General features: G+C 42.8%; 2 protein-coding genes and 1 pseudogene across 5 annotated transcripts in view; 2 read left to right on the top strand and 1 right to left on the bottom strand.

Moving 5' to 3' along the window:
• LOC105468081 (small ubiquitin like modifier 1) overlaps nt 1-7710 on the top strand; it is a 33029-nt gene extending 25319 nt beyond the window's left edge. The window contains exons 4-5 of the mRNA XM_011718040.3: nt 3044-3115; nt 6871-7710. Coding sequence (XP_011716342.1) covers nt 3044-3115; nt 6871-6939 — 141 coding nt within the window. The 3' untranslated portion in view covers nt 6940-7710. The remainder of the gene's footprint in view (nt 1-3043; nt 3116-6870) is intronic.
• Nucleotides 7293-23054, bottom strand: part of LOC105468083 (KIAA2012 ortholog) — a 141406-nt gene continuing 125644 nt past the window's right edge. For 2 of the 4 annotated variants that reach the window (XM_011718042.2, XM_011718043.3), the window contains exons 20-24: nt 19289-19491; nt 18428-18600; nt 17151-17367; nt 11609-11767; nt 7293-9497 (exon numbers count right to left, since the gene is read on the bottom strand). In XM_011718042.2, the coding sequence (XP_011716344.2) occupies nt 11629-11767; nt 17151-17367; nt 18428-18600; nt 19289-19491 (732 nt within the window). In that variant the 3' untranslated portion in view covers nt 7293-9497; nt 11609-11628. Of the gene's footprint in view, nt 9498-11608; nt 11768-17150; nt 17368-18427; nt 18601-19036; nt 19144-19288; nt 19492-23054 lie in introns of those variants that run through there. The other 2 variants (XM_024788601.2, XR_003015057.2) reach the window with 2 other exon arrangements.
• LOC105468084 (DAZ-associated protein 2 pseudogene) lies at nt 11766-13383 on the top strand (annotated as a pseudogene).

Genomic DNA, 23054 nt, shown 5'->3' with positions numbered 1-23054 from the left:
ATATACAGCAAGAAAGGGAAGTAATTTTTTGGTGATTACTATGAATTTTTTTTGTAATTCTAATCATGAGTGTTTAGCCAATGTTAAATTTAAGTAGTAGTATTATTAGTATATTATCTCTTTTTTTTTTTGAGACGGAGTTTTGCTCTTGTTGCCCAGGCTAGAGTGCAGTAGCGCGATCTAGGCTCACTGCAACCTCCGCCTCCTGAGTTCAAGTGATTCTCCTGCCTCAGCCTTCCAAGTAGCTGAGTTTACAGGCATGCACTACCACACCCAGCTAATATTGTATTTTTAGTAGAGATGGGGTTTCTCCATGTTGGTCAGGCTGGTCTCTAACTCCAGACCTCAGGTATCCGCCCACCTCGGCCTCCCAAAGTACTGGGATTACAGGTGTGAGCCACCACGCCTGGCCTTATAAAATAGGTTTTGAAAATAAATGTAATTGGAATTAGTATGAGACAATCAAGATATATTTTAAGTGAAATTATGATTTAATAGGCAAGAAATATATGTTTAATCAGTCTGTTAAATTGAATTATAGGCCGGGTACAGTGGTCACGCCTGTAATCCCAGCACTTTGGGAGCCTGAGGTGGGCAGATCACCTGAGGGCACGAGTTCAAGACCAGCCTGGCCAACATGGCAAAACCTTGTTTCTACTAAAAATACAAAAATTAGCCAGGTGTGGAGGCACCTGCCTGTAATCCCAGCTACTTGGGAAGCTGAGGCAGGAGAATCACTTGAATCTGCGAGGCAGAGGTTTCAGTGAGCTGAGCTCATGCCACTGCACTCCAACCTGGGTGACAGAGCAAGACTCCATCTCAAAAAAAAAAAAAAAGAAAAAAGAAAAAAAAATTGAATTATATTACATAATATTAACTCAGGTATTGTGAGTTTTATTTTTATTTATTTATTTATTTGAGATGGAGTCTTGCTCTGTTGCCCAGGCTGGAATGCAGTGGTGCGATCTCAGCTCACTGTAACCTGCAGCTCCCTGGTTCAAGCAATTCTCCTGCCTCAGTCTCCCGAGTAGCTGGGATTACAGGCATGCATCACCACTCCCGGCTAATTTTTGTATTTTTACTAGTAGTGGGGTTTCACCATGTTGGTCAGGCTGGTCTCGAACTCCTGACCTCGTGATCCGCCCGCCTCGGCCTCTCAAAGTACTGAGATTACAGGCGTGAACCACCGTGCCCGGCCTATAGATTTCATGTTTAGAAGATTTGCTTTTAACAGTTTAAATTTGTAACTAACATAAAAATAACATAAGAAAGAGAGACTAGGTGTTAGGATAAGTAAAACAATAAGCATTTTTGTCTTTTCTGTTTTTGTAGATTTTAATTGTCTAACTTAATAAAATCTCATTAATTGGGGTTCAGCTACTTCACATTTGTAATAATTTGGGTGTTAAAATTGAGATGAAATTCATCAGGGGAGAAAAACATTTATTGAAATCTCAATTATGTGTACTGTGCCATAAGTATTTAAGATACATTGTCGGCCGGGCGCAGTGGCTCACGCCTCTAATCCCAGCACTTTGGGAGGCTGAGGCAGGCAGATCACAAGGTCAGGAGTTCGAGACCAGCCTGACCAACATGGTGAAACCCCGTCTGTACTAAAAATACAAAAATTAGCTGGGCATGGTGGCGCACACCTGTAATCCCAGCTATTTGGGAGGCTGAGGCAGAAGAATCATTTGAACCCAGGAGGCGGAGGTTGCAGTGAGCCGAGATCTTGCCATTGCACTCCAGCCTGGGTGGCAGAGTGAGACTCCGTGTCAAAAAAAAAGAAAAAGATTCATTGTCATTTAATTTTCATAACTCTGAAGAAAATTCATACAGTCTTTACACCCCCCATCTATAGGCCAGGGAATTTTTTTTTTTTTTTTTTTGAGACAGAGCCTCAGTGTGTTGCCTAGGCTACAATGCAGTGGTGCCGTCTTAGCTCACTGCAACCTCCACCTCCTGGACTCAGGTGATTCTCATGCCTCAGTCTCCTGAGTAGCTGGAATTACAGGCACCTGCCACCAGGCCTGGCCAATTTTCGTATTTTTATTTTTTTTGTATTTGTATTTTTTTTTTTTAGACAGGTCTTGCTCTGTCACCCAGGTTGGAGTGCAGTGACACGACCTTGGCTCACTGCAACCTCCATCCCAGGTTCAAGTGATTCTTCTGTCTCAGTCTCCTGAGTAGCTGGGATTACAGGTGCGTGCCACCTTGCTGGGCTAATTTTTATATTTTTGGTAGAGATGGGGTTTCACCATGTTGGCCAGGCTGGTCTCGAACTCCTGACCTCAAGAGACTCACCCGCCTCGGCCTCCCAAAGTGCTGGGATTACAGGCTGAACTACCGCGCCTGCCCCATAATTTTTGTATTTTTAGTAGAGACAGTTTCATTATGTTGGCCAGGCTGGTCTCAAACTCCTGACCTCAAGTGAGCCATCTCTCCCCTTTCAGCTATTTTTGTTGAAGAGCGATTAGAAAAATGTATACTAATATATTTTGTAATATTTGTGGTGCTATCTGTGCCATTCAGGTTTATGGTAGATTAGCTAGCTAGCCATTTGTGCTTTACCAAATTTTATGATTTAATCTGTTTAAAACCAATTTTTGCCAGTATAGTTTGAAGCTAGTGAGGGTGCTCATCCAGTTTCTGATCTGATCTTTTATGCTAGCTTACAGATTTAGGGCAAAATGAATTGAGTAGTGGTCAAGAGCACAGGCTTAGAAACAGGTTTGGGCTTAAATTCTTTGCTAGCTCCAAGCCTTAGGTTCCCTAGCTGTAACATGAAAATAAGGTGATAATACCTACCTTCCAGGGTTATTGTGTTTAACACTTATGATTTTGTATGTAAAGAATTGGTACAGGGACGGCCTTGCAAATAGTTTCTACTCAGTATATGTTATTTATGATTGAATTAGCTAATTTTATTTTCTATGTAGTGTTCTAAGGCTTTCATGCTTGCTTTTTGTGCATCAAAGTTACCATTATGTTTTCTAAGATTTGTGTGTGTATGTATATATTATTATTATCTTTACCTTTTTAGGGCGTTCCAATGAATTCACTCAGGTTTCTCTTTGAGGGTCAGAGAATTGCTGATAATCATACTCCAAAAGAAGTGAGTATACTTTTTTCCTGAGTCAAGAAAAAATTTAAATTCTCCTTTGAGCAGTTTTGTTCACTGGTATTAAACTGCCCTTTTCTTGAATATTCTCTGATTTAAATGGCATATCTTTTGTCGGAGGGAAGAAATAATGTTTTGGGTTGAACTTCCCATATAGTGCCTTCAAAAGTGCCAATAAAAAGGGCAGTGGAAACAAAATGAGTACTGAAGTTGTCATAGGGCACATGCTACATTGTTTTTGAAGATGGACAAATGTTCCTCAGATTTGGTAAATTTCTGGTATACTTTCATGGTGATGGTAACATTAATGGCTGGATTTTGATTTTTGACCTATTTTGAGAATGTTAATACAGAAGCATAGTGTATATTAATATATTTGGCTCTGTCATCTTGTTTTATCCTTTTTTTTAATGCTTCTCTGTCTTCATTTAAGTTTTTTTTTTTTTTTTTTTTTTTTTGAGACGGAGTCTCGCTCTGCCACCCAGGCTGGAGGTGCAGTGGCACGATCTTGGCTCACTGCAAGCTCTGCCTCCCGGGTTCACGCCATTCTCCTGCCTCAGCCTCCGTAGTAGCTGGGACTACAGGCGCCCACCACCATGCCTGGCTAATTTTTTGTATTTTTTAGTAGAGACGGGGTTTCACTGTGTTAGCCAGGATGGTCTCGATCTCCTGACCTTGTGATCTGCCCGGCTCAGCCTCCCAAAGTGCTGGGATTACAGGTGTGAGCCACCACGCCTGGCCTTAATTTTTTTATTCTATGAGCGGTTTTCTTTGCTTTTATATTCCACCCATCTTCCCTCTATAGAGATATCTCAAAGTAGTGTGTGTGTGTGTATCTATATACATAGATTCCCATCATACACAGAGTAACATTACTGATATTTCTGATAGTGGGAACAATATAGGGTTATTGGTTTTTTATTTTGAAAACATTTCAAACTTACTGAATTGTGAGAATAGTCTAATACTCCCCTGTATATCTGTTCCTTGGATTCACCAATTAAAATTGCATAGCATTTGGGTCAGGCACGGTGGCTAATACTTGTAATCCTAGTACTTTGGGAGGCCAAGGTGGGTAGATTGCTTGAGTCCTGGAGTTTGAGACCAATCTAGGCAATATGATGAAAACCCGTCTCTACTAAAAATAAAAAATTTGTTCGGGTGCAGTGACTTAACCTGTAATCACAGCACTTTGGGAGGCCAAGGCGGGCGGATCACGAGGTCAGGAGTTTGAGACTAGTCTGACCAATATGGTGAAACCCCGTCTCTACTAAAAATACAATAATTAGCCGGACGTGGTGGCGTGCGCCTGTAGTCCCAGCTACTTGGGAGGCTGAAGCAGAAGAATCGCTTGAACCCGGGGGACAGAGGTTGCAGTGAGCCGAGATCATGCCACTGCACTCCAGTCTGGGCAACAGAGTGAGACTCTGTCTCAAAAAAGAAAAAAAAAAAGAAAAAAAATTAACTAGGCTTAGTGGTACATGCTTGTAGTCCCAGCTACTAGGAGGGCTGAGGTGGAAGGATCACTTGATCCCAGGAGGTTGAGGCTGCAGTGAGCCCTGTTCATGTCACTGTGCTCCAGCCTAGGTGACAGAGTAAGAACCTGTCTCAAAAATAAAATAAAAAAAAAAAAATAAAATAAAATAACATTGTGCAGCATTTGATAGTTGGGATTGGTGGTGCATGCCTATAGTTCTAGCTACTTGGGAGGCTGAAGTAGGAGGATCGCTTGAGTGAGCCCAAGAGTTCCAGATGAGCCTGGAAACAGAGCGAGGAGTCCTCTGTCTCAAAAAAAAAAAAAAAAAAAAAAAGTATGTTTTTCTAGTATGACTACTAGAATGTAGTCATAGCTCACTGCAGCCACAAACTCCTGGGCTCAAGCAATCCTAACTATCATTGTCAGCCTCCTGAATAGCTGGGATTATAAGCATGTGCCACCATGCTCTGCTCACTTTTAAATTTTTTATAGAGATGGAGTCTCCCTGTGTGCCCAGGCTTTGATCACTTAGTTTAAGTGTTGTCTTTTTTTTTTTTTTTAAATTTTGTAGTTAACTGTTTTTCCTGTTACAATTAAGTAATTTGAGGGGACACACTTTGAAACTATGCAAATATCCCCTTTCTCATGAAATTTTCCCCTTAGGTTTAGTATCCACCACCTTCTTGAACACTTCCTTACTTTCTGGCACAGTAAGAAGTTCCAAACTCATCTTTTACTTTCCTTGACCTAACTTGTCGTAATCTCTGGGACTGTACAGTAGATATCCAATACATTTTACTGACACATGCCTTACACATTCCTTATAATTAAGAGATTATCTTTTCAGAGGAATGTTGGGGCAGTGGGAGAGAGTAGGTCTTTAGGGAGTGATGCTCCTGTGCTGTTGTTCACTTGTCTCGATTAATGTACTTTTTGAAGTTTGTAGCTTTATATTCTTTATAGCTCAAGGACTCCTGCTGTCTTCCTGTTTTGAAGGTTTCTAATAACATTTGGAATTTTATTCCTTGCAGTGTTTACCATGCTATATGGGCAATTAAAATGGTTTTAAAAGCATCTTTTTTTTTTTTTTGAGATGGAGTTTTGCTCTTGTTGCCCAGGCTGGAGTGCAGTGGCACAATCTTGGCTCACTGCAACCTCTGCCTCCTGGGTTCAAGCGATTCTCCTGCCTCAGCCTCCTGAGTAGCTGGGATTGCAGGCATGCGCCACTATGCCTGGCTAATTTTGTATTTTTAGTAGAGATGGGGTTTCACCATGTTGGTCAGGCTCGTCTTAAACTCCTGACCTCAGGTGATCCGCGTCCCGCTCCCCGGCCCCTCGGCCTCCAGAGTGCTGAGATTACAGGCGTGACCCACTGCGCCCGGCCTAAGAGCATCTTTAATAATTACTTAAATATTCATATATGTTCTGCAACCAAGATAGCTTAACACTACTAGAGCCATTCTGATCACTTTAAAATCCTAAATTCGCATGTGTTATGTTTAGATTTCTTAACATACTTAATTTTCATATTTAATATTCTGCACAAAAATGTTACCTATAAAATTAAAAACTTTTTGGTCAGACACAGTGGCCCACGCCTGCAATCCTGGCACTTTGGGAGGCTGAGGCGGGCTGGATCACTGCAGGTCAGGAGTTGAGACCAGCCTGGGCAACATGGCGAAACCCCATCTCTACTAAAAATAGAAAAAGTAGCCGGGTATGGTGGCACACGCTTGTAGTGCCAGCTACTCAGGAGGCTGAGGTGGGAGGATTGGTTGAGCCCAGGATGCTGAGGTTGCAGTGAGCTGAGGTTGAGCCCAGGAGGGTGAGGTTGCAGTGAACTAAGATTGTGCCACTATCCTCCAGCCTGGGCAATATAATGAGACCCTGTCTCAAAACAAAAACAAACAAAAACAAAAACCAAACAAATTAGAATATATCCTATTATTAAACTATCATTTAAACTATTAAATACATGTTTCATTAAATTTAAAAGTTCTTTAACATAGCTGTCAAAAACGCTTCAGTTTTATATAGCGAATAAACTGGGAAGTGAAATTGAGTCAGGAAAGTAAGATGAATAACGCAACAGACAGAAGGAAAGACACCTCTATGTTCTTTAGATTAAAGAAAACAGGATTCTTAATATTAGAGGAGTGTAAGTATGGGTCACACTTGGATCTCTTTGCACTTTTAAATTAGTGGCCACATAATTGTAGTCAATTTAAAAACTGCTTTTATATTCTACTAACATTTTTCTTTCCTCTTACAGCTGGGAATGGAAGAAGAAGATGTGATTGAAGTTTATCAGGAACAAACGGGGGGTCATTCAACAGTTTAGATATTCTTTTTATTTTTTTTCTTTTCCCTCAATCCTTTTTTATTTTTAAAAATAGTTCTTTTGTAATGTGGTGTTCAAAACGGAATTGAAAACTGGCACCCATCTCTTTGAAACATCTGGTAATTTGAATTCTAGTGCTCATTATTCATTATTGTTTGTTTTCATTGTGCTGATTTTTGGTGATCAAGCCTCAGTCCCCTTCATATTACCCTCTCCTTTTTAAAAATTACGTGTGCACAGAGAGGCCACCTTTTTCAGGACATTGCATTTTCAGGCTTGTGGTGATAAATAAGATCGACCAATGCAAGTGTTCATAATGACTTTCCAATTGGCCCTGATGTTCTAGCATGTGATTGCTTCACTCCTGGACTGTGACTTTCAGTGGGAGATGGAAGTTTTTCAGAGAACTGAACTGTGGAAAAATGACCTTTCCTTAACTTGAAGCTACTTTTAAAATTTGAGGGTCTGGACCAAAAGAAGAGGAATATCAGGTTGAAGTCAAGATGACAGATAAGGTGAGAGTAATGACTAACTCCAAAGATGGCTTCACTGAAGAAAAGGCATTTTAAGATTTTTTAAAAATCTTGTCAGAAGATCCCAGAAAAGTTCTAATTTTCATTAGCAATTAATAAAGCTATACATGCAGAAATGAATACAACAGAACACTGCTCTTTTTGATTTTATTTGTACTTTTTGGCCTGGGATATGGGTTTTAAATGGACATTGTCTGTACCAGCTTCATTAAAATAAACAATATTTGTAAAAATCGTACTAATGCTTATTTTATTTTAATTGTATAGAAATAAAAAAGAAAATGCCTAAAATAAGGTTTTCTTGCATAAATATTGGAAATTGCACATGGTACAAATTTTTTCTTCATTACTGTACAGTGATGATGTTAATGACTTTGAAGCACTGAAAGTTCCTGAAGTGCCTTCTGAATCAAGGATTTAATTAAGGCCACAATACCTTTTTAATATTCAGTGTTCTGTTTTTTTTGAAAACTTGATATTCCTGTATGGTGCATATATATGATGCAGTTACCTAATCATGTTGAATAAATGGGCATGCCAAAAATTCTTAATTGATTTTTATCGATAATTTCAATTCTTCCTTTAACAATGTACAAAATGGTAAGGTTTGGTATATTTTATGTTTTCCTTTTATTTCTTTATATCTTTTTTTTTTTGAGATGGGGTCTCTCTCTGTCACCCAGGCTGGAGTGCAGTGGTGTGATCTTGGCTCACTGCAACCTCTGCCTCCCGGGTTCAAGTGATTCTTCTGCCTCAGCCTCCCGAGTAGCTGGGACTACAGGCGCGTGCCACTACGCCCAGCTAATTTTTGTATTTTTAGTAGAGATGGGGTTCACCATGTTGGCCAGGATGGTCTCGATCGCTTAACCCTGTGATCTGCCCGCCTCGGCCTCCCAAAGTGCTGGGATTACAGGTGTGAGACACCGTGCCTGGCCCAGCCATATTTATTTATATCTTAAATATTTAAACTTTGTGTAAAATTAAAATATCAGATTAGTTTGTTCCTATTAGAGTGCTTAACTTTTCCTTTTAATGCTGAGTCACAGAATTTACTGCATGTGTGCATACATACAGTCCAGTTTCATGTTATCTCAAATAGAGTGTCATCTAACTAGTTGAGAAGACCAAATAAAACCCACTTTGAATGCATTTTATAAACTATTACAGCTTACATACCTACTCAGGTCGAACCTTTTGAGAAATATATTGATTGGCTTGATCTTCTAATTCTTATGTTTGACCCTAACTGAAAAATTATTTGTATGGTGTAAGTTAGAGCTTTTAGATTGTCACCTGATATTTATCATTATATTCATTAAACAGTGATTAGGAACTAGGCCCATTTTAAGAAAATCTTCATGAGCTGCATATTTCTGTCAAGACTAAATAACAGATCTGATTGGGTATTTGAACTATGTGAATCTATAGTTTCGTATCTTAATTTTGTTTGCGTCTCTAAATGTCTGAAGGCTCTCAGGATTTAGGTGGTGGGACTTAGCTACTGGGGAAGTAATTTTTTTTTTTTTTTTTTTTGAGACGGAGTCTCGCTGTGTCTCCCAGGCTGGAGTGCAGTGGCGTGATCTCGGCTCACTGCAAGCTCCGCCTCCCGGGTTCACGCCATTCTCCCGCCTCAGCCTCCCAAGTAGCTGGGACTACAGGCGCCCGCCACCACGCCCGGCTAGTTTTTTGTATTTTTAGTAGAGACGGGGTTTCACCATGTTAGCCAGGATAGTCTCGATCTCCTGACCTCGTGATCCACCCGCCTCGGCCTCCCAAAGTGCTGGGATTACAGGCTTGAGCCACCGCGCCCGGCCGGGAAGTAATTTTTTTGTTTTCAGTTTTTTGGATTCTAAATGTGTTGCACTCTGCTATGGTTAACTTAAATTTGTGCTTATCTGATTAGCAGTGCTGATAAAATAGGCATTTCACAACAAAAATTTTAACAGATTATCGGATTTCTGAAGGGACCTTAGATAACGTTTAGTGAAGCCACTCTTATCTGGTGCTTGACTGCAACATCCTAATCTGTAAAAGAAGGGAGAAAATAAAGTCAGCAATGGTAATTTCCCCCCACAAGGATGTTTTCCTTAAGTATTTGTTCTGTTGTGGGTTGAATTATTTGAGATGCTCCTTTCTTATCTGATTAAGTAGTACTGAATGAATTGATTGAATGTGTTCAGATAGGGTCCACAAGCTTGAGAAAACGTTTAGATGACATATTTAAGTTCAGTATGACTGATATTATCTAGTTTAACTGTTTTATTTCTATTTAATTTTTACATAAAACAAGGAGTTAAAATAAGGATCAAATCTAAGCAAGTCCAGTAACAGCAATACAGAATACAAATAGGTTGGATTTCTGTGTTGTAAAGGTGTAATTTCTGTAGAAAGCAAATACCTTGCAAACATTAATGAGGAATTGGAGGGGATTACTTGCAAATATTAAGCTTTTCATCTGTGGACACTGAACTACAGAGTAGAGCCAAAGGAAATTTGTGAAAAAATTCAGGTTCATATGCTGTGGATTTAAGTAACATCCTTTTATGTAACTTGTATGTTAAAAATACCTTTCTTCATCCATTTTGTTAAAGGGATATTTTATTAAATATTAAAAGAGAGATGTTAAATATCTAATCAGGTCTCATCCTGGGCCAGGCACAGCGACTTATGCCTGTAACCCCAGCACTTTGGAAGGCTGAGGCAGGCAGATCACTCGAGACCAGGAGTTTGAGACCAGCCTGAGCAACATGACGAAACCCTGTCTGTACTAAAAATACACAAATTAGGCAAGTGCGGTGATGCGTGCCTGTAGTCCCAGCTACTTGGGAGGCTGAGGTGGGAGGATCGTTTGAGCCCAGGAGGTCAAGGCTGCAGTGAGCTGTGATTGTGCCACTGCACTCTAGCTTGGGTGACAGAGCGAGACCCTGTCTTTAAAAAAAAAAAAAAAAAAGACATCCTGGTAGAGTCAATATAATTTTTCAACTGGGGAAATTTTGTGAGTGGTTAGTTCTTCAGGGCACAGGGTAAAACTCAAGATTTATTAATGTTCAGAGCTCTAGAATAATGCTGTCCAATAGAACTTCGTGTCATGGAAATATTCTACATCTGTGCTTTCCAGTACAGTAGCTGGTAACCACACATGACCTGAGCACTTGAAATGGGGGTGTTGTGATTGAAGAATGTTTTAACAAGTTTAAATAGCTACATGCAGTTGGTGCTGTGTTACTCAGCAGTGCAGCTCTAAAATCTATATTTTGAGGATGTGAGAATGGCCTCACAAAACAGCTCATTTTGCTGAAATGGACATTTATCAAGTGATTGCAAATATACCTTGTCCTAAATAGACATTAAGTTTTAGATTCTTAGGGTGAAATGATTGTGGTTTTGCTTTATAGAGAGGTATAATAAAATTCTTAATATATATATGTGAATATATAAATTAGTTTCTCTGAGCTAACTCAAAATTATTTGCATTACAAAATTTTCATTTATCTACAACTCTCTCAGATACATTGACTGAAATGAAATACTTTGACTATCCTAAGACCACGTTAGTGTTTCAGGCTGAAATTATGGGCAGTTTTAGGCACCAAGGCTTCTGGATTTATGTGGTTCTGGAGAACATAAAGGATTTAGGTGAATGAAGAGTTTAATTGGTTTGAACAAAGTGTGTGAGTTGTGGAGGGGTGATGGAAATGGAGGTTCCAGAGTAGAGAATATCTTAGGTGTGGGTTGAGGTTAACCAGATGAAATGGAACTAACTGGGCTCAGAAGGGAACTTTTTTTTTTTCTTAAGAGACAGGGTCCCACGCTGTCACCCAGGCTGCAGTACAGTGGCACCATCATAGCTCGGTGCAGCCTGGAACTCCTAGGCTCAAGCGATCCTCCTGCTTCAGCCTCCTGAGCAGCTGGGATTATAGGCACACCCCACCATGCCTGGCTAATTTAAACATTTTTTATAAAGATGGGGTTTCCACTATGTTGCCTAGGATGGTCTCGAACTCCTGGCCTCAAGCAAGCCTCCCGCCTCAGCCTCTCAAAGTGCTGGGATTACATGGATGAGCCACCATGCCTGGCCCCTGGAACTTTATTATAAAGGGAAATTTCTCCTTTTCTGTCACCACCGCCCAACTTACTTTTTAGTTTTCTTCTAGCCTTAAGGCCTGGGTATTTGTAGGAACTGGAAATAAGAGTAAACCCATGGTCTGGAAATGTTATGTGTCCACTGCAGACCACTGGCTTCCTTACGGAGTTCTTGATGGAAATGAAGATGTTTCTTCAAGGCAGCTTTTTGCCTAAGGAGACAACCCCACCCCCAATTCCAATAATGATTAAGCGCCCTAGAAATTGTCCTCATAAGCCAGCAGGATAACTTTAGATTCAAATAATTATCAGTTAGACTTGGGCTGTTGATCTTGGATTTTAGTGGAAGATCATACCCTTCATTTAGTAAATTTACACACAAGGTTTGGAGTACCGTGAGCCTCCTATTGGAAAAGTAAAAGGGAAGGCGTAATTCACAGTTCTTATACTGCTAGAAAGGACTCCCTCATTTAAGAGATGAGGAAACAGGCTAGGTGCACTGGCTCATGCATGTAATCCCAGCACTTTGGGAGGTAGAGACGGGCAGATAGGCCAGGTGTTTGAGATCAGCCTGAGCAACATGGTGAAACCCCGTCTCTACTAAAAATACAAAAACTGCGGTGGCAGCGCCACTCAGGCGTTGGGTGACGCTAGATGGATGGACTGTCACGTGACACGAAGTGGCTCCAAACAGGAAGAGGACGGAAAAGATAACCGTCCCCAATGCCGAGACGAACCGGACCTGCAGTCACGAACAGCAAAGGTCAATATCTGACACAGCCAACCTATCCTGTGCAGCCTCCTGGGAGTCCAGTATACCCTCAGACCTTGCATCTTTTTCAGGCTCCACCCTATACTGATGCTTCACCTGCCTACTCAGAGCTCTGTCGTCCAAGCTTTGTGTACCCAGGGGCTGCCACAGTCCCCACCACATCGGCCGCATTTTCTGGAGCCTCTCTGTATCTTCCCATGGCCCAGTCTGTGGCTGTTGGGTCTTTAGGTTCCACAATCCCCATGGCTTATTATCCACTTGGTCCCATCTATCCACCTGACTCCACAGTGCTGGTGGAAGGAGGGTATGGTGCAGGTGCCAGATTTGGAGCTGGGGCTACTGCTGGCAGCATTCCTCCTCCACCTCCTGGATGCCCTCCCAATGCTGCTCAGCTTGCAGTCAGCAGGGAGCCAACGTCCTCGTAACTCAGTGAAAGGGGAATTTCATGGGTGATTCAGATGGTGGCTACACCATCTGGTGAGGAACCAAGGCAACCTTTGTGCTGGGAAAGACATCACATAACTTCAGCACTTCTCACAATGTAACTGCTGTAGTCATATTCACCTGAAGTTGCAGTTTAGACACATGTTGGAATGTCTTTCTGATGCCCAAACTTTCAAGCACTTTCCAAATTTAATAAGGAACCATGTAATGGCAGCAGTACCTCCCTAAAGCATTTTGAGGTAGGGGAGGTATCCATTCATAAAATGAATGTGGGTGAAGCTGCCCTAAGGATCTTCCTTTAACTTCTCTGGAGTAATACTGTGCCATACTGGTCTTTGCTGTTAGTAATAAAACATCAAATTAGGTTTGGAGGGAACTTTGATCTTCCTAAGAATTAAAGTTGCCAAATTAGGGCCAGGCGCAGTGGCTCACGCCTGTAATTCCAGCACTTTGGGAAGCTGAGGCAGGCGGATTACCTGAGGTTGGGAGTTTGAGACAAACCTGACCAACATGGAGAAAACCCGTCTCTACTAAAAATACAATATTAGCCAGGCATGGTGGCGCATGCCTGTAATCCCAGCTACTCAGGAGGCTGAGGCAGGAGAATTGCTTGAACCTGGGAGGCAGAGGTTGCGGTAAGCCGAGATCGCACCATTGCACTCCAGCCTGGGCAACAAGAGCGAAACTCCGTCTCAAAAAAAAAAAAAGTTATGAAATTATTCTGATTGGTCTTTAATCTCCATTGTCTTTGATTTATATGACTTGTTATAAATGGAACACATTAGTTGTCTACTTTTTCCTTTCCATCCCTTGCCGCACCCATCCCATTTCCAACCCTAGTCTTCTATTTCCTCCTGCCAGTCTCAATTGAATCAATGGTGCAGGACAGAAAGTCAGTCAGAGTAATTTCCTTCTTTACTCACACTTCTCCCCACTTGTCATCTTTTAACTAGTCTTTCACAAGGATCCTCTGAAACCCACTCTGTGCCCCAAGCACAGATCCCATTACTTCTGCTTTCGTATTTCCTCAGGCAAAAGTGGAGGGTGCCTTTTGGACCCTCCTCATAGGTTGTCTCTACATACACGAACCTAACCCAAATTTGTTTTGGTGCCAGAAAAACAGCTATGTTTGAACAAAGATATCGTGCAAACTGTACTGTGAACAACAGATGGTTTAAAATATGAGGGGCAGCTGGGTGCGGTGGTTCACGCCTGTAATCTCAGCGCTTTGGGAGGCTGAGGTGGGTGGATCACGAGGTCAAGAAATCGAGACCATACTGGCCAACATGGTGAAACCCCACCTCTACTAAAAATACAAAAATTAGCCGGGCGTGGTCGCAGGTGCCTGTAATTCCAGCTACTCAGGAAGCTGAGGCAGGAGAATCGCTTGAACCTGGGAGGCAGAGGTTGCAGTGAACCGAGATCGTGCCACTGCACTCCAGCCTGGTGACAGAGGGAGACTCCGTCTCAAAAAAAAAAAAAAAGAGGGGCAAGGAGGAGGATGCATTTCAAAAGCCTGATTGATGTGTTCAGAGCCAAATTAAGAGGAGTTTTCAGATCAAAAATTGGCTACCATTTTTTTGTCAGAGTGTCTGATGCAGCCACTCATTTGGCTCCCCAAAATTCCTAGACTGGGTTAATAAGGTCATACTGTGAATGCCTCACTACAAAATGACTTGAGTCCAGTGAAATCTCATTAGGCTTAAGAATATTTCAGGGATCCTTAATGTTTTGATTTTTGTTTTCTGAAATTAGATTTTATTTTGTCTTATAATTTCAGTTCATCTAAATTGTGAGTTCTGTACATGTGATGTCTGACTGTACCATTGACTGTTCTGGAAGTTCAGCATTGTATGTCTCTCTCTACACTGTGGTGCAGTTAACTTGTGGAATTTTATGCTAAAAATGTAGAATAAAGACTATTTTGAAGATTTGAAAAAATAAATAAATAAAAAATACAAAAACTAGCCGGTATGGTGGCGCATGCCTGTACTCCCAGTTACTTGGGAGGCTGAGGCACAAATCTCTTGAATCTGGGAGGTGGAGGTAGAGATTGTGCCACTGTACTCCAGCCTGGGCAACAGAGTGAGACTCTGTCTCAAAAAAAGTGGGGTGGGGTAAGGAAATGGGCCAGAGAAGTTGAAGTACCAGGGCCAATGTCACAGTGAAGATGAAATAAAGCCAGTTAGTATCAAATTCTCCTCAGTCTTGGTAGAGTGAGGCTCTTCCCCTCATTCTTTTAGTTATTTGGTTCTCTGCTTTCAGCTACTTGGACTAGCCTTATAAATTGCCCAGCTTTCCCTTGGATGACTGTCAGTTTTCTTCTCGTGAAAAGTTGGAACTCCCAATAGTTTGCCTGTGGTCTCGATATTTAGGAACCTAATTCTGCTTCTATGGTACATGGAATACATAATTTTGAAATGGAGTCACGGCTTTCCTAATGATCCATTTTGTAATTCACCTAACAGCTGAGGAAAGTCCAGAGAAGGAAGAACTTATGGTTAGTAGACAACCTTGAAATTGAGTTGCACTGGCTGCCTTCTCTTTTTGGTCCCCTAAAGAGTATTTATCATCTTAGATTCAGCTTAAGTTGTGGACAAATATCAAGGGGAAAAGTATTTACAGTTAACTTTGGAATCACAGTTTTCTGGGTTGTGCCTCTTTACCCTTCAACTTTGGTGGTTCTAAAGAGGGATGATTATTAGTTGCTTTCACTAAGGAAGGGAAGTTCATGATGTAGCAACTATAGAGGACCTAGCTTTTTGAAGAGTCAATTGAAATCCATACCTCAGTTTTTATTATCAGAAAGATGCAATGATAATCACTATTGTAGGAGAATAAAGGGGGAAAATTCCCCTGGCCCTGGATGACTTGGATTCTGTGCTTTTTCTCCTAACAAGGCCCTCATGTTAGATCTGGTCTTGGCCCACATCCCTAACTTCATCTGGAAGTATTCTTTGCCCTTCATCCACTTCATTCCATCCATACTGTCTTTTATTCCAACATGCCAGTCTCATTTCTTTTTTCAGACCTTTGTATTTACTGTTTACTTGCTGGAATATTTTTCTCCCAGATGTTTAGGTGGCTCTTTGTTATTCAAGTTTCACCATATATGACACCTCTTCTGAGAGGTCTTGCCCTGGCTAACCAATTAAAATAAGCCACCTGCAATCCTATCACATCCTTTTTTTTTTTTTTTTTTTTTTTTTTTTTTTTTTTTGAGACAGAGCCTTGCTCTTGTTGCCCAGGCTGGAGTGCAATGGCACGATCTCGGCTCACTGCAACCTCTACCTCCCAGTTTCAAGCAATTCTCCTGCCTCAGCCTCCTGAGTAGCTGGGATGACAGGCGCCCGCCACCATGCCCAGCTACTTTTTGTATTTTTAGTAGAGATGAGGTTTCACTACATTGACCAGGCTGGTCTCGAACTCCTGACCTCAGGTGATCCACCTGCCTCAGCCTCCCAAAGTGCTAGGATTACAGGCGTGAGCCACCGCACCCGGCACCCCCTGCCTTTTTTTTTTTTTTTTTTAAAAAAAGAGAGAATCTTGGTGTGTCACCCAGGCTGGAGTGCAGTGACTTGATCTTGGCTCACTGCAGCCTTGACCTCCCAGGCTCAAGCGATCCTCCTGCCTCAGCCTCCCATGTAACTGGGACCACAGGCATTCACTACCACACCCGGCTAATTTTTTGATTTTTTTGTAGGGATGGAGGTTTCACTTAGTTGCCTAGGCTGGTCTTGAACTCCTGAGCTCAAGCAATTCTCTCATCTTGGTCTCCCAAAGTGCTGGAATTAACATGTGTGAGCCACTGTGCCCAGCGTCCTATCACATATTTAAATTTTTTTCTGTATAGCATTTATTGTTGGCTTTAAAAAATATTTGTTTAGAGTCTGTCCCCACTCCCACCCCTGGAATGTAAATGCGATGGGAAGACAGACCTTCTCTGTCTTGCTTACTCCAGAATTCCTAGTGTCTAGGACAGTGTTTGGCACATAACAGGCACTCAGTAGATATCAAGGAAGGCAGTGGGTTTGAAATCGGGAGGTCTTAGATCTGGTCCTGGCATTGTCCCTAAGTCACGTTTGTCTGTGATCAAGATCCTTTCCCTCTTTGGGACTTGCTTTTTTCATCTATAAACTAGAGGATTGAGGTAGATATCTCTAAACTCCCTTGTAGATTCATTACAACTTCTTTAAGCCATGGAGGAATCCTTGATATTTGCAGCAAAATAATCCCTCTATGCCTTTCAGTCTTCCAAACCATGCTTGGGGTCGGGGGACTTTTCTTGTCTAAAGGCAGTGCAAGGCTGGCCCTAAGCACTGGACAGTGAAGCCCTTGGACCATCCCCCTATGGCAACTGTTGCCCAAATGTCCAGTACCTGGCTTGTTCCTGGGCTTGTTTCATGGCTTCTTCCAGAGCCAGTCTTGCTGCTTCCTCTTCCTTTTGCCTTCTCTCCTCTGCCTCCAGCTGAGCCTTCTCTTCTTCCTGTTTTCGCCACTGGTACTCCAGTCGTTCCTCTTCAGCCATTTCCATCAGGCGTTTTTGTTCTTCTGCTAACTGCATTTCCAATTCCTTTTGCCTTTGCTTCTCTGCCTCTGCAGAATAGAAAAGGGGGTGGGCTCAGCAGGGATCAGTTTTGGGGAAAACAATTTTCTGATCCAATTCTCAAATCTGTGATTCTGAAGGACTCCCCGTGAGAAATTTTGCAGTTTACCTGCTAGCAAGCTGCCACATCCTCTCTGGGGAGTACCTTAGGCATTAATTTACTAATTTGAGAGTCCTTTATTAAGCACCTACTACGTGTAGTACACTATGCAGTTAATACAAAGCCTTGGAGAAGAATTTTTCCAGAGCCCGGTGTGTTTATGTGGTGGTATGAAGCTGGGTTAGAGAAGAGTGTCAGATCAGGGTCTAGAGAAACTTGGTGCTTCCTAGCCGGGTGCAGTGGCTCAAGCCTATAATCCCAGCACTTTGGGAGGCCGAGGCGGGCAGATCATGAGGTCGGGAGTTCGAGACCAGCCTGGCCAACATTAGTGAAACTCCAGCTCTACTAAAAATACAAAAAATTATCTGTGCATGGTGGCGGGTGCCTGTAATCCCAGTTACTCGGGAGGCTGAGGCAGGAGAATTGCTTGAACCTGGGAGGCAGAGGTTGCTGAGATCATGCCATTGCACTCCAGCCCAGGCGACAGTGCAAGGCTCTAACTCAAACAAATAAACAAATGATTTTTAAAAAGAGGCTGGCGAGATTCCACATATCAGCACCTGAAAGTCTGCCCTGAAGCTATCCAGATGTTTGTGGCTGTTTCCGTCTGCTCAGGAAGAGGCAAGGAGTAGGACTGTGTCTCCAATTTAGGTAGCTCCTGAGCAATGCCGAAAGGGCAAAGGGAAGGGCAGGATCCCAGTTCAGGAGATTGTTGGATTGAGAGCAGGACTCTGGAGTCATTTCCACAAGCAAGTCATTACTTTCTTATTTAGATCTATATTAACACACTATAGTCATACATAATCACTTTGAAAAAAATAGTTTATATATTATTTAGAGTGCTTAACACACTAACGCCTAGGATAGGAATAAATGAACACTCACAGTTGGATAAAAATGTTTCTGCCCCAAATAGAAGAGAGAGCCAAAGAGCTCAAGAACCCCCTCACCGGCCCTCTCGGCTTCCTCCTGCTGCTTTTTTCTCTGTAGTTCTCGCAGTTTCCTCCGAAACTCCTCTTGCTGTTGCCGGGCTCTCTCCTGGGCTGCTTTCAACCGGAGCTGCTGCTTTCTCTCCTCCTCCTCCTGCCGCTGCTGTTCTTCTTGGAGTCTCTGTTTCCTCAAGCTGAAAAAACACAAGATGGTCAGGGAAATGGCAGAAAACACTGAGGCATCCTTGTGAGATAAGCCAACAGACAGTGCCCATGGGGGAGACTCTGCAGCCCACACGCCACAGGGAGCACCCTATTCCCAGGAGACTCAGTTTTCCAAGGGAGGCCAGGATTGAAGAGCAAAGAGCCCAGGAGCTTGAAACCAGAAGCCTAGAAGTTTCAGTGCACAGCTCTGTGCTCTGGGGCAGGGGTCTTAAGTTCATTTTTCATGCTTATGATTTTGAAACTCCTGCCTCACAGGGTTGTGAAGATTAAATTGCAGTTGAGGCCTGTGAAAGGGCCTAGCACATTGCAGACAGCAAAGTACAGGGGCTTGACAAATGTTTGCTGGACTGAATCTCAGAGCCTTCTCAAGAAGATCTCAGGGTCATCAATGTGAGTAACCCTCACGTGGAGTTGTAAACTTGACAGAGAGTGATATTCAGCAGAGTGTATCAATCAGTGCACATGGTTGAGACGCTGCAGCTTATCTCTGGTCAGTGTTGTTCCTAGGAAAACTGAGGATAGAGAAAAATGACATATGCTGTTTTAACTTCAGGGCATGAGTGTCAGAACCAAACATTGCCCCTAGGGGAGGTCAACCGCTGCCTTTTTCTTCTGCTTTCTAACATGGCTGTAGTCTCTTTGGCTTGCCCGACCTACCGGATCTCTTCTGCACGTCTCTGCTGCTCCAGCTCCAGCTCCTCCTCCATCTTTTTTGCTCTCTCCAGCTGTTCCTGCTGGAGCTGCCTTTGCTCTTCCTGCTCCCTTCTCTTCTTCTCCACCTCCAGCCACCTCATCTCGGCTTTTTCTGCTCGAAGCCTGTCCCAGGAAGCCTTCTCCTGCTCCCTCTTAGTGAGGAGGGCCTAAGAAACCAGAGTATTCTCAGTGCAATAAACAAATGGGTCTGTCTCAGCAGTGAGCCCTTCTCCACCCAAGATAGTGTTGTCTCTAATCAAAGATGGAATCACAAAACAGACTCCACACTCTACCCACAGCTGCATAGACTTAGCCACCACCAGCTTGGACTTTCGGGTCCAACTGACCTGGATTCAACGCTCTCTCTTACTTGCTTTGGGATTTAGGGATCACAACTTAAACTTCCCAATATTGTCTTCCTCATGGTCTATTGCCAGGATTAGCTGAAATGATGAAAGTGCCAACATAATGTCCAGTACATGGTAGGTTCTAGAGTTCTCATCCCTGGCTGCACTTTAGAATCACCCAAGGAGCTTTCAAAAATTACTTGTGGCTGGGTGCAGCAGTTCACGCCTGTAATCCCAGCATTTCGGGAGGCTGAGGTGGGAGGATTGCTTGGGCCCAGAGGTTCAAGGTAACAAGTGACCTATGATCATGCCACTGCACTCCTGGGTGGCAAAGCAAGACTCTGTCTCAAAAATATAAAAACAAGGGGCCAGGCCTGGTGGCTCATGCCTGTAATCCCAACACTTTGGGAGGCCGAGGTGGGCGGATCACCTGAGGTCAGGAGTTCCAGGCCAGCGTGGCCAACAGGTGAAACCCCATCTCTACTAAAAATACAAAAATTAGCCGGGCATGGTGGTGCAGGCCTGTAATCCCAGCTACTCGGGAGGCTGAGGCAGGAAAATTGCTTGAACCCAGGAGACGGAGGTTGCAGTGAGTTGAGATCTCACCACTGCACTGCAACCTGGGTGACACAGCAAGACTCTGTCAAAAAAAAAAATTTATATATATATATATATATATACGAAAACAAAACTACTTGAGGCCAAGACTCTACCCAGACCAATGAGAATCTCTAGGTGGAAGGCCTCAGTTGTTAAAAAGTTTCTTGAGTGATTCTAACATGAAGCTAGAGCTAGGAACCACAGGTTCTAGATAGAAGTCATTTTACTGGCCGGTCGCATTGGCTCACACCTGTAATCCCAACACTTTGGGAGGCTGAGGTGGGCAGATCACCTGAGGTAGGGAGTTCGAGACCAGCCTGACCAACATGGAGAAACCCTATCTTTACTAAAAATACAAAATAAGCCAGGTGTGGTGGCGCATGGCTGTAATGCCAGCTACTTGGGAGGCTGAGGCAGGAGAATTGCTTGAACCCGGGAGGTAGAGGTTGCAGTGAGCCGAGATTGCACCATTGCACTCCAGCCTGGGCAACAAGAGTGAAACTCCCTCAAAAAAAAAAAAAAAAAAAAAAAAAAAAAAAAAAAAAAAGAAGCTATTTTACCAGGGGAAAATTTTAGGTTTAAATGGGTCAGACTCACATTTAATCCCATAGAAACTCACCTTTCCAATGGAAGGTTGTTCTTTCAGTTTATATGAAGGTTGTCATAGCTTTCTTTTTCTCCCTAGTGCCTCTTTCTCAGAAATATGCCTATGAAGGGAACCTTGAGAGGCGAGCCTTCCAGGAACTCTGTGTATCCAACTCAGAGAAAAACCTCCTTGCTTTTTAGCCTTTGCAGAGGCAGCATAGTGCTATGGATTGACAATAAATCTAAGAAATGCTGATGATCTCGCAGGTTCAGAAAAGTTTTGCCCATAGGTTAAAATTTTCATCTGTTGTGCAGAGCAGAATTGTGTGATCCAGGCAGCTGGGAGGGACTGAGAACTATAAAGGAAAATCTTCCTGGAATCCTTTTTGGAAGTCCATGAGCCATAAAATAAGTAAATAGAGGCCGGGCGCGGTGGCTTACGCCTGTAATCCTAGCACTTTGGGAGGCCGAGACAGGCGGATCACGAGGTCAGGAGATCGAGACCATCCTGGCTAACACGGTGAAACCCCGTCTCTACTAAAAAAAAATACAAAAACTTAGCCGGGCGAGGTGGCAGGCGCCTGTGGTCCCAGCTACTCGGGAGACTGAGGCAGGAGAATGGCGGGAACCCGGGAGGCGGAGCTTGCAGTGAGCTGAGATCCGGCCACTCCACTCCAGCCTGGGTGACAGAGTGAGACTCCGTCTCAAAAAAAAAAAAAAAAAAAAAAAAAGTAAATAGATAATAATTTAAAATGGTGACAAGAGTCCTGAACTTGGAGTCACAGGACCTAAGCTTAAGTCTTGGCTATACCACTCGATGGTTGTGCAGTTTCTGGCAACCTGCATTTAACTCTTTCCAGTTTCTATTTCTGGATCTGTAAAATGGGGCTAATCACACCTGGCTCACAAGGGTGGTTGTAAAGGTTAATGTAACATGTGTGAGTTTAACTGTAGTGGCTTAGCTGTGTGTGTATTTGTAGTATTTAAAGCTACTTTGTAATTTTTTTGTGTAAGATGTCAAAATGAAGTTCAGTACCTTAGTCTCAGTGGAAGAAATAGTAACTTATTCCAACAGCAGAGGAAAAATGGGCTGTTTTGGTCTTACTGACAGATGACATATCTATATGGCATTCTTTTTTAGTTAATTGCAGGGATTTTCTTTTTTCTTTTCTTTTCTTTTTTTTTGATTAGAGATTGAGTCTTGTTCTGTTGCTCAGGCTGGAGTGTAATGGAGTGGCATAATCATAGCTCACTGCAGCCTCAAACTCCTGATCGCAAGGAATGCTCCTGCCTTGGCCTCCCAAAGTGCTGGGATTACAGGCATGTGCCACTGCACCCGGCCTAATTGCAGCAATTTTCAAGAGTAATTTTTCCTTACACTCAGTTTTTCTCTTCAGACCTTCACATTAGAATCAAGGACCCTGGAACCAAGTGACTCTTACATCTTGTGTTTTTTTTGAGACGGAGTCTCTCTCTGTCACTCAGGTTGGAGTGCAGTGGTGTGATCTTGGCTCACTGCAACCTCTGCCTCCTGGGTTCAAGTGATTCTCCTGCCTCCCAAGTAGCTGGAATTATAGGTGCGCAACACCAAGCCTGGCTAACTTTTGTATTTTTAGTAGAGATGGGGTTTCACTATGTTGGCCAGGCTGGTCTTGAACTCCTAACCTCGTGATCCACCCTCCTTGGCTTCCCAAAGTGCTGGAATTACAGGTGTGAGCTACCACGCCTGGCTCGAAAGCACCTTGTAAAAGCAGGTGTACAAGCTGTGTACGATAGGTGTACTACACACCTATTGTAAGCTGTGTACAAAGGTGTACTATATGTGTACAAGCTGCTTCTCTCTGTTCCAGCTGTATACTGCAGAAACGCAGATTAGGAAAGCAGGAATTTCCACAGCCTTTGGGAGGCAAGTAATAGATGAGCCCTAGCCTAAGTCAAGGAAATATGCTTGGCTCTGACAGCCAGTATCCATGTTTCCCTGTAACCATGAGTCCTGTACCTCTCAGAGATGGGTGCTGTGCTCATTTCCTATTCTTTACAGGGTGGACACTTGCCCTGGCAATGTGCAGGCCTCACAGAATGCATCATCACCTCAGAGGGGCTTTGCTACTCCTGCATCTTTGATTAGGTCTGGCTTCTTACTGGGGTCAGAACGTACCAAAGTAGAACAATAAGACCATTAGGTAGTTGAGCTGTTT

This window comes from Macaca nemestrina, chromosome 11, assembly GCF_043159975.1.
Source record: "Macaca nemestrina isolate mMacNem1 chromosome 11, mMacNem.hap1, whole genome shotgun sequence".
NCBI classification, from domain to species: Eukaryota; Metazoa; Chordata; class Mammalia; order Primates; family Cercopithecidae; genus Macaca; species Macaca nemestrina.
Note: the sequence above shows the minus strand (reverse complement) of the source record. Positions and strands in the feature narration are given on the sequence as shown.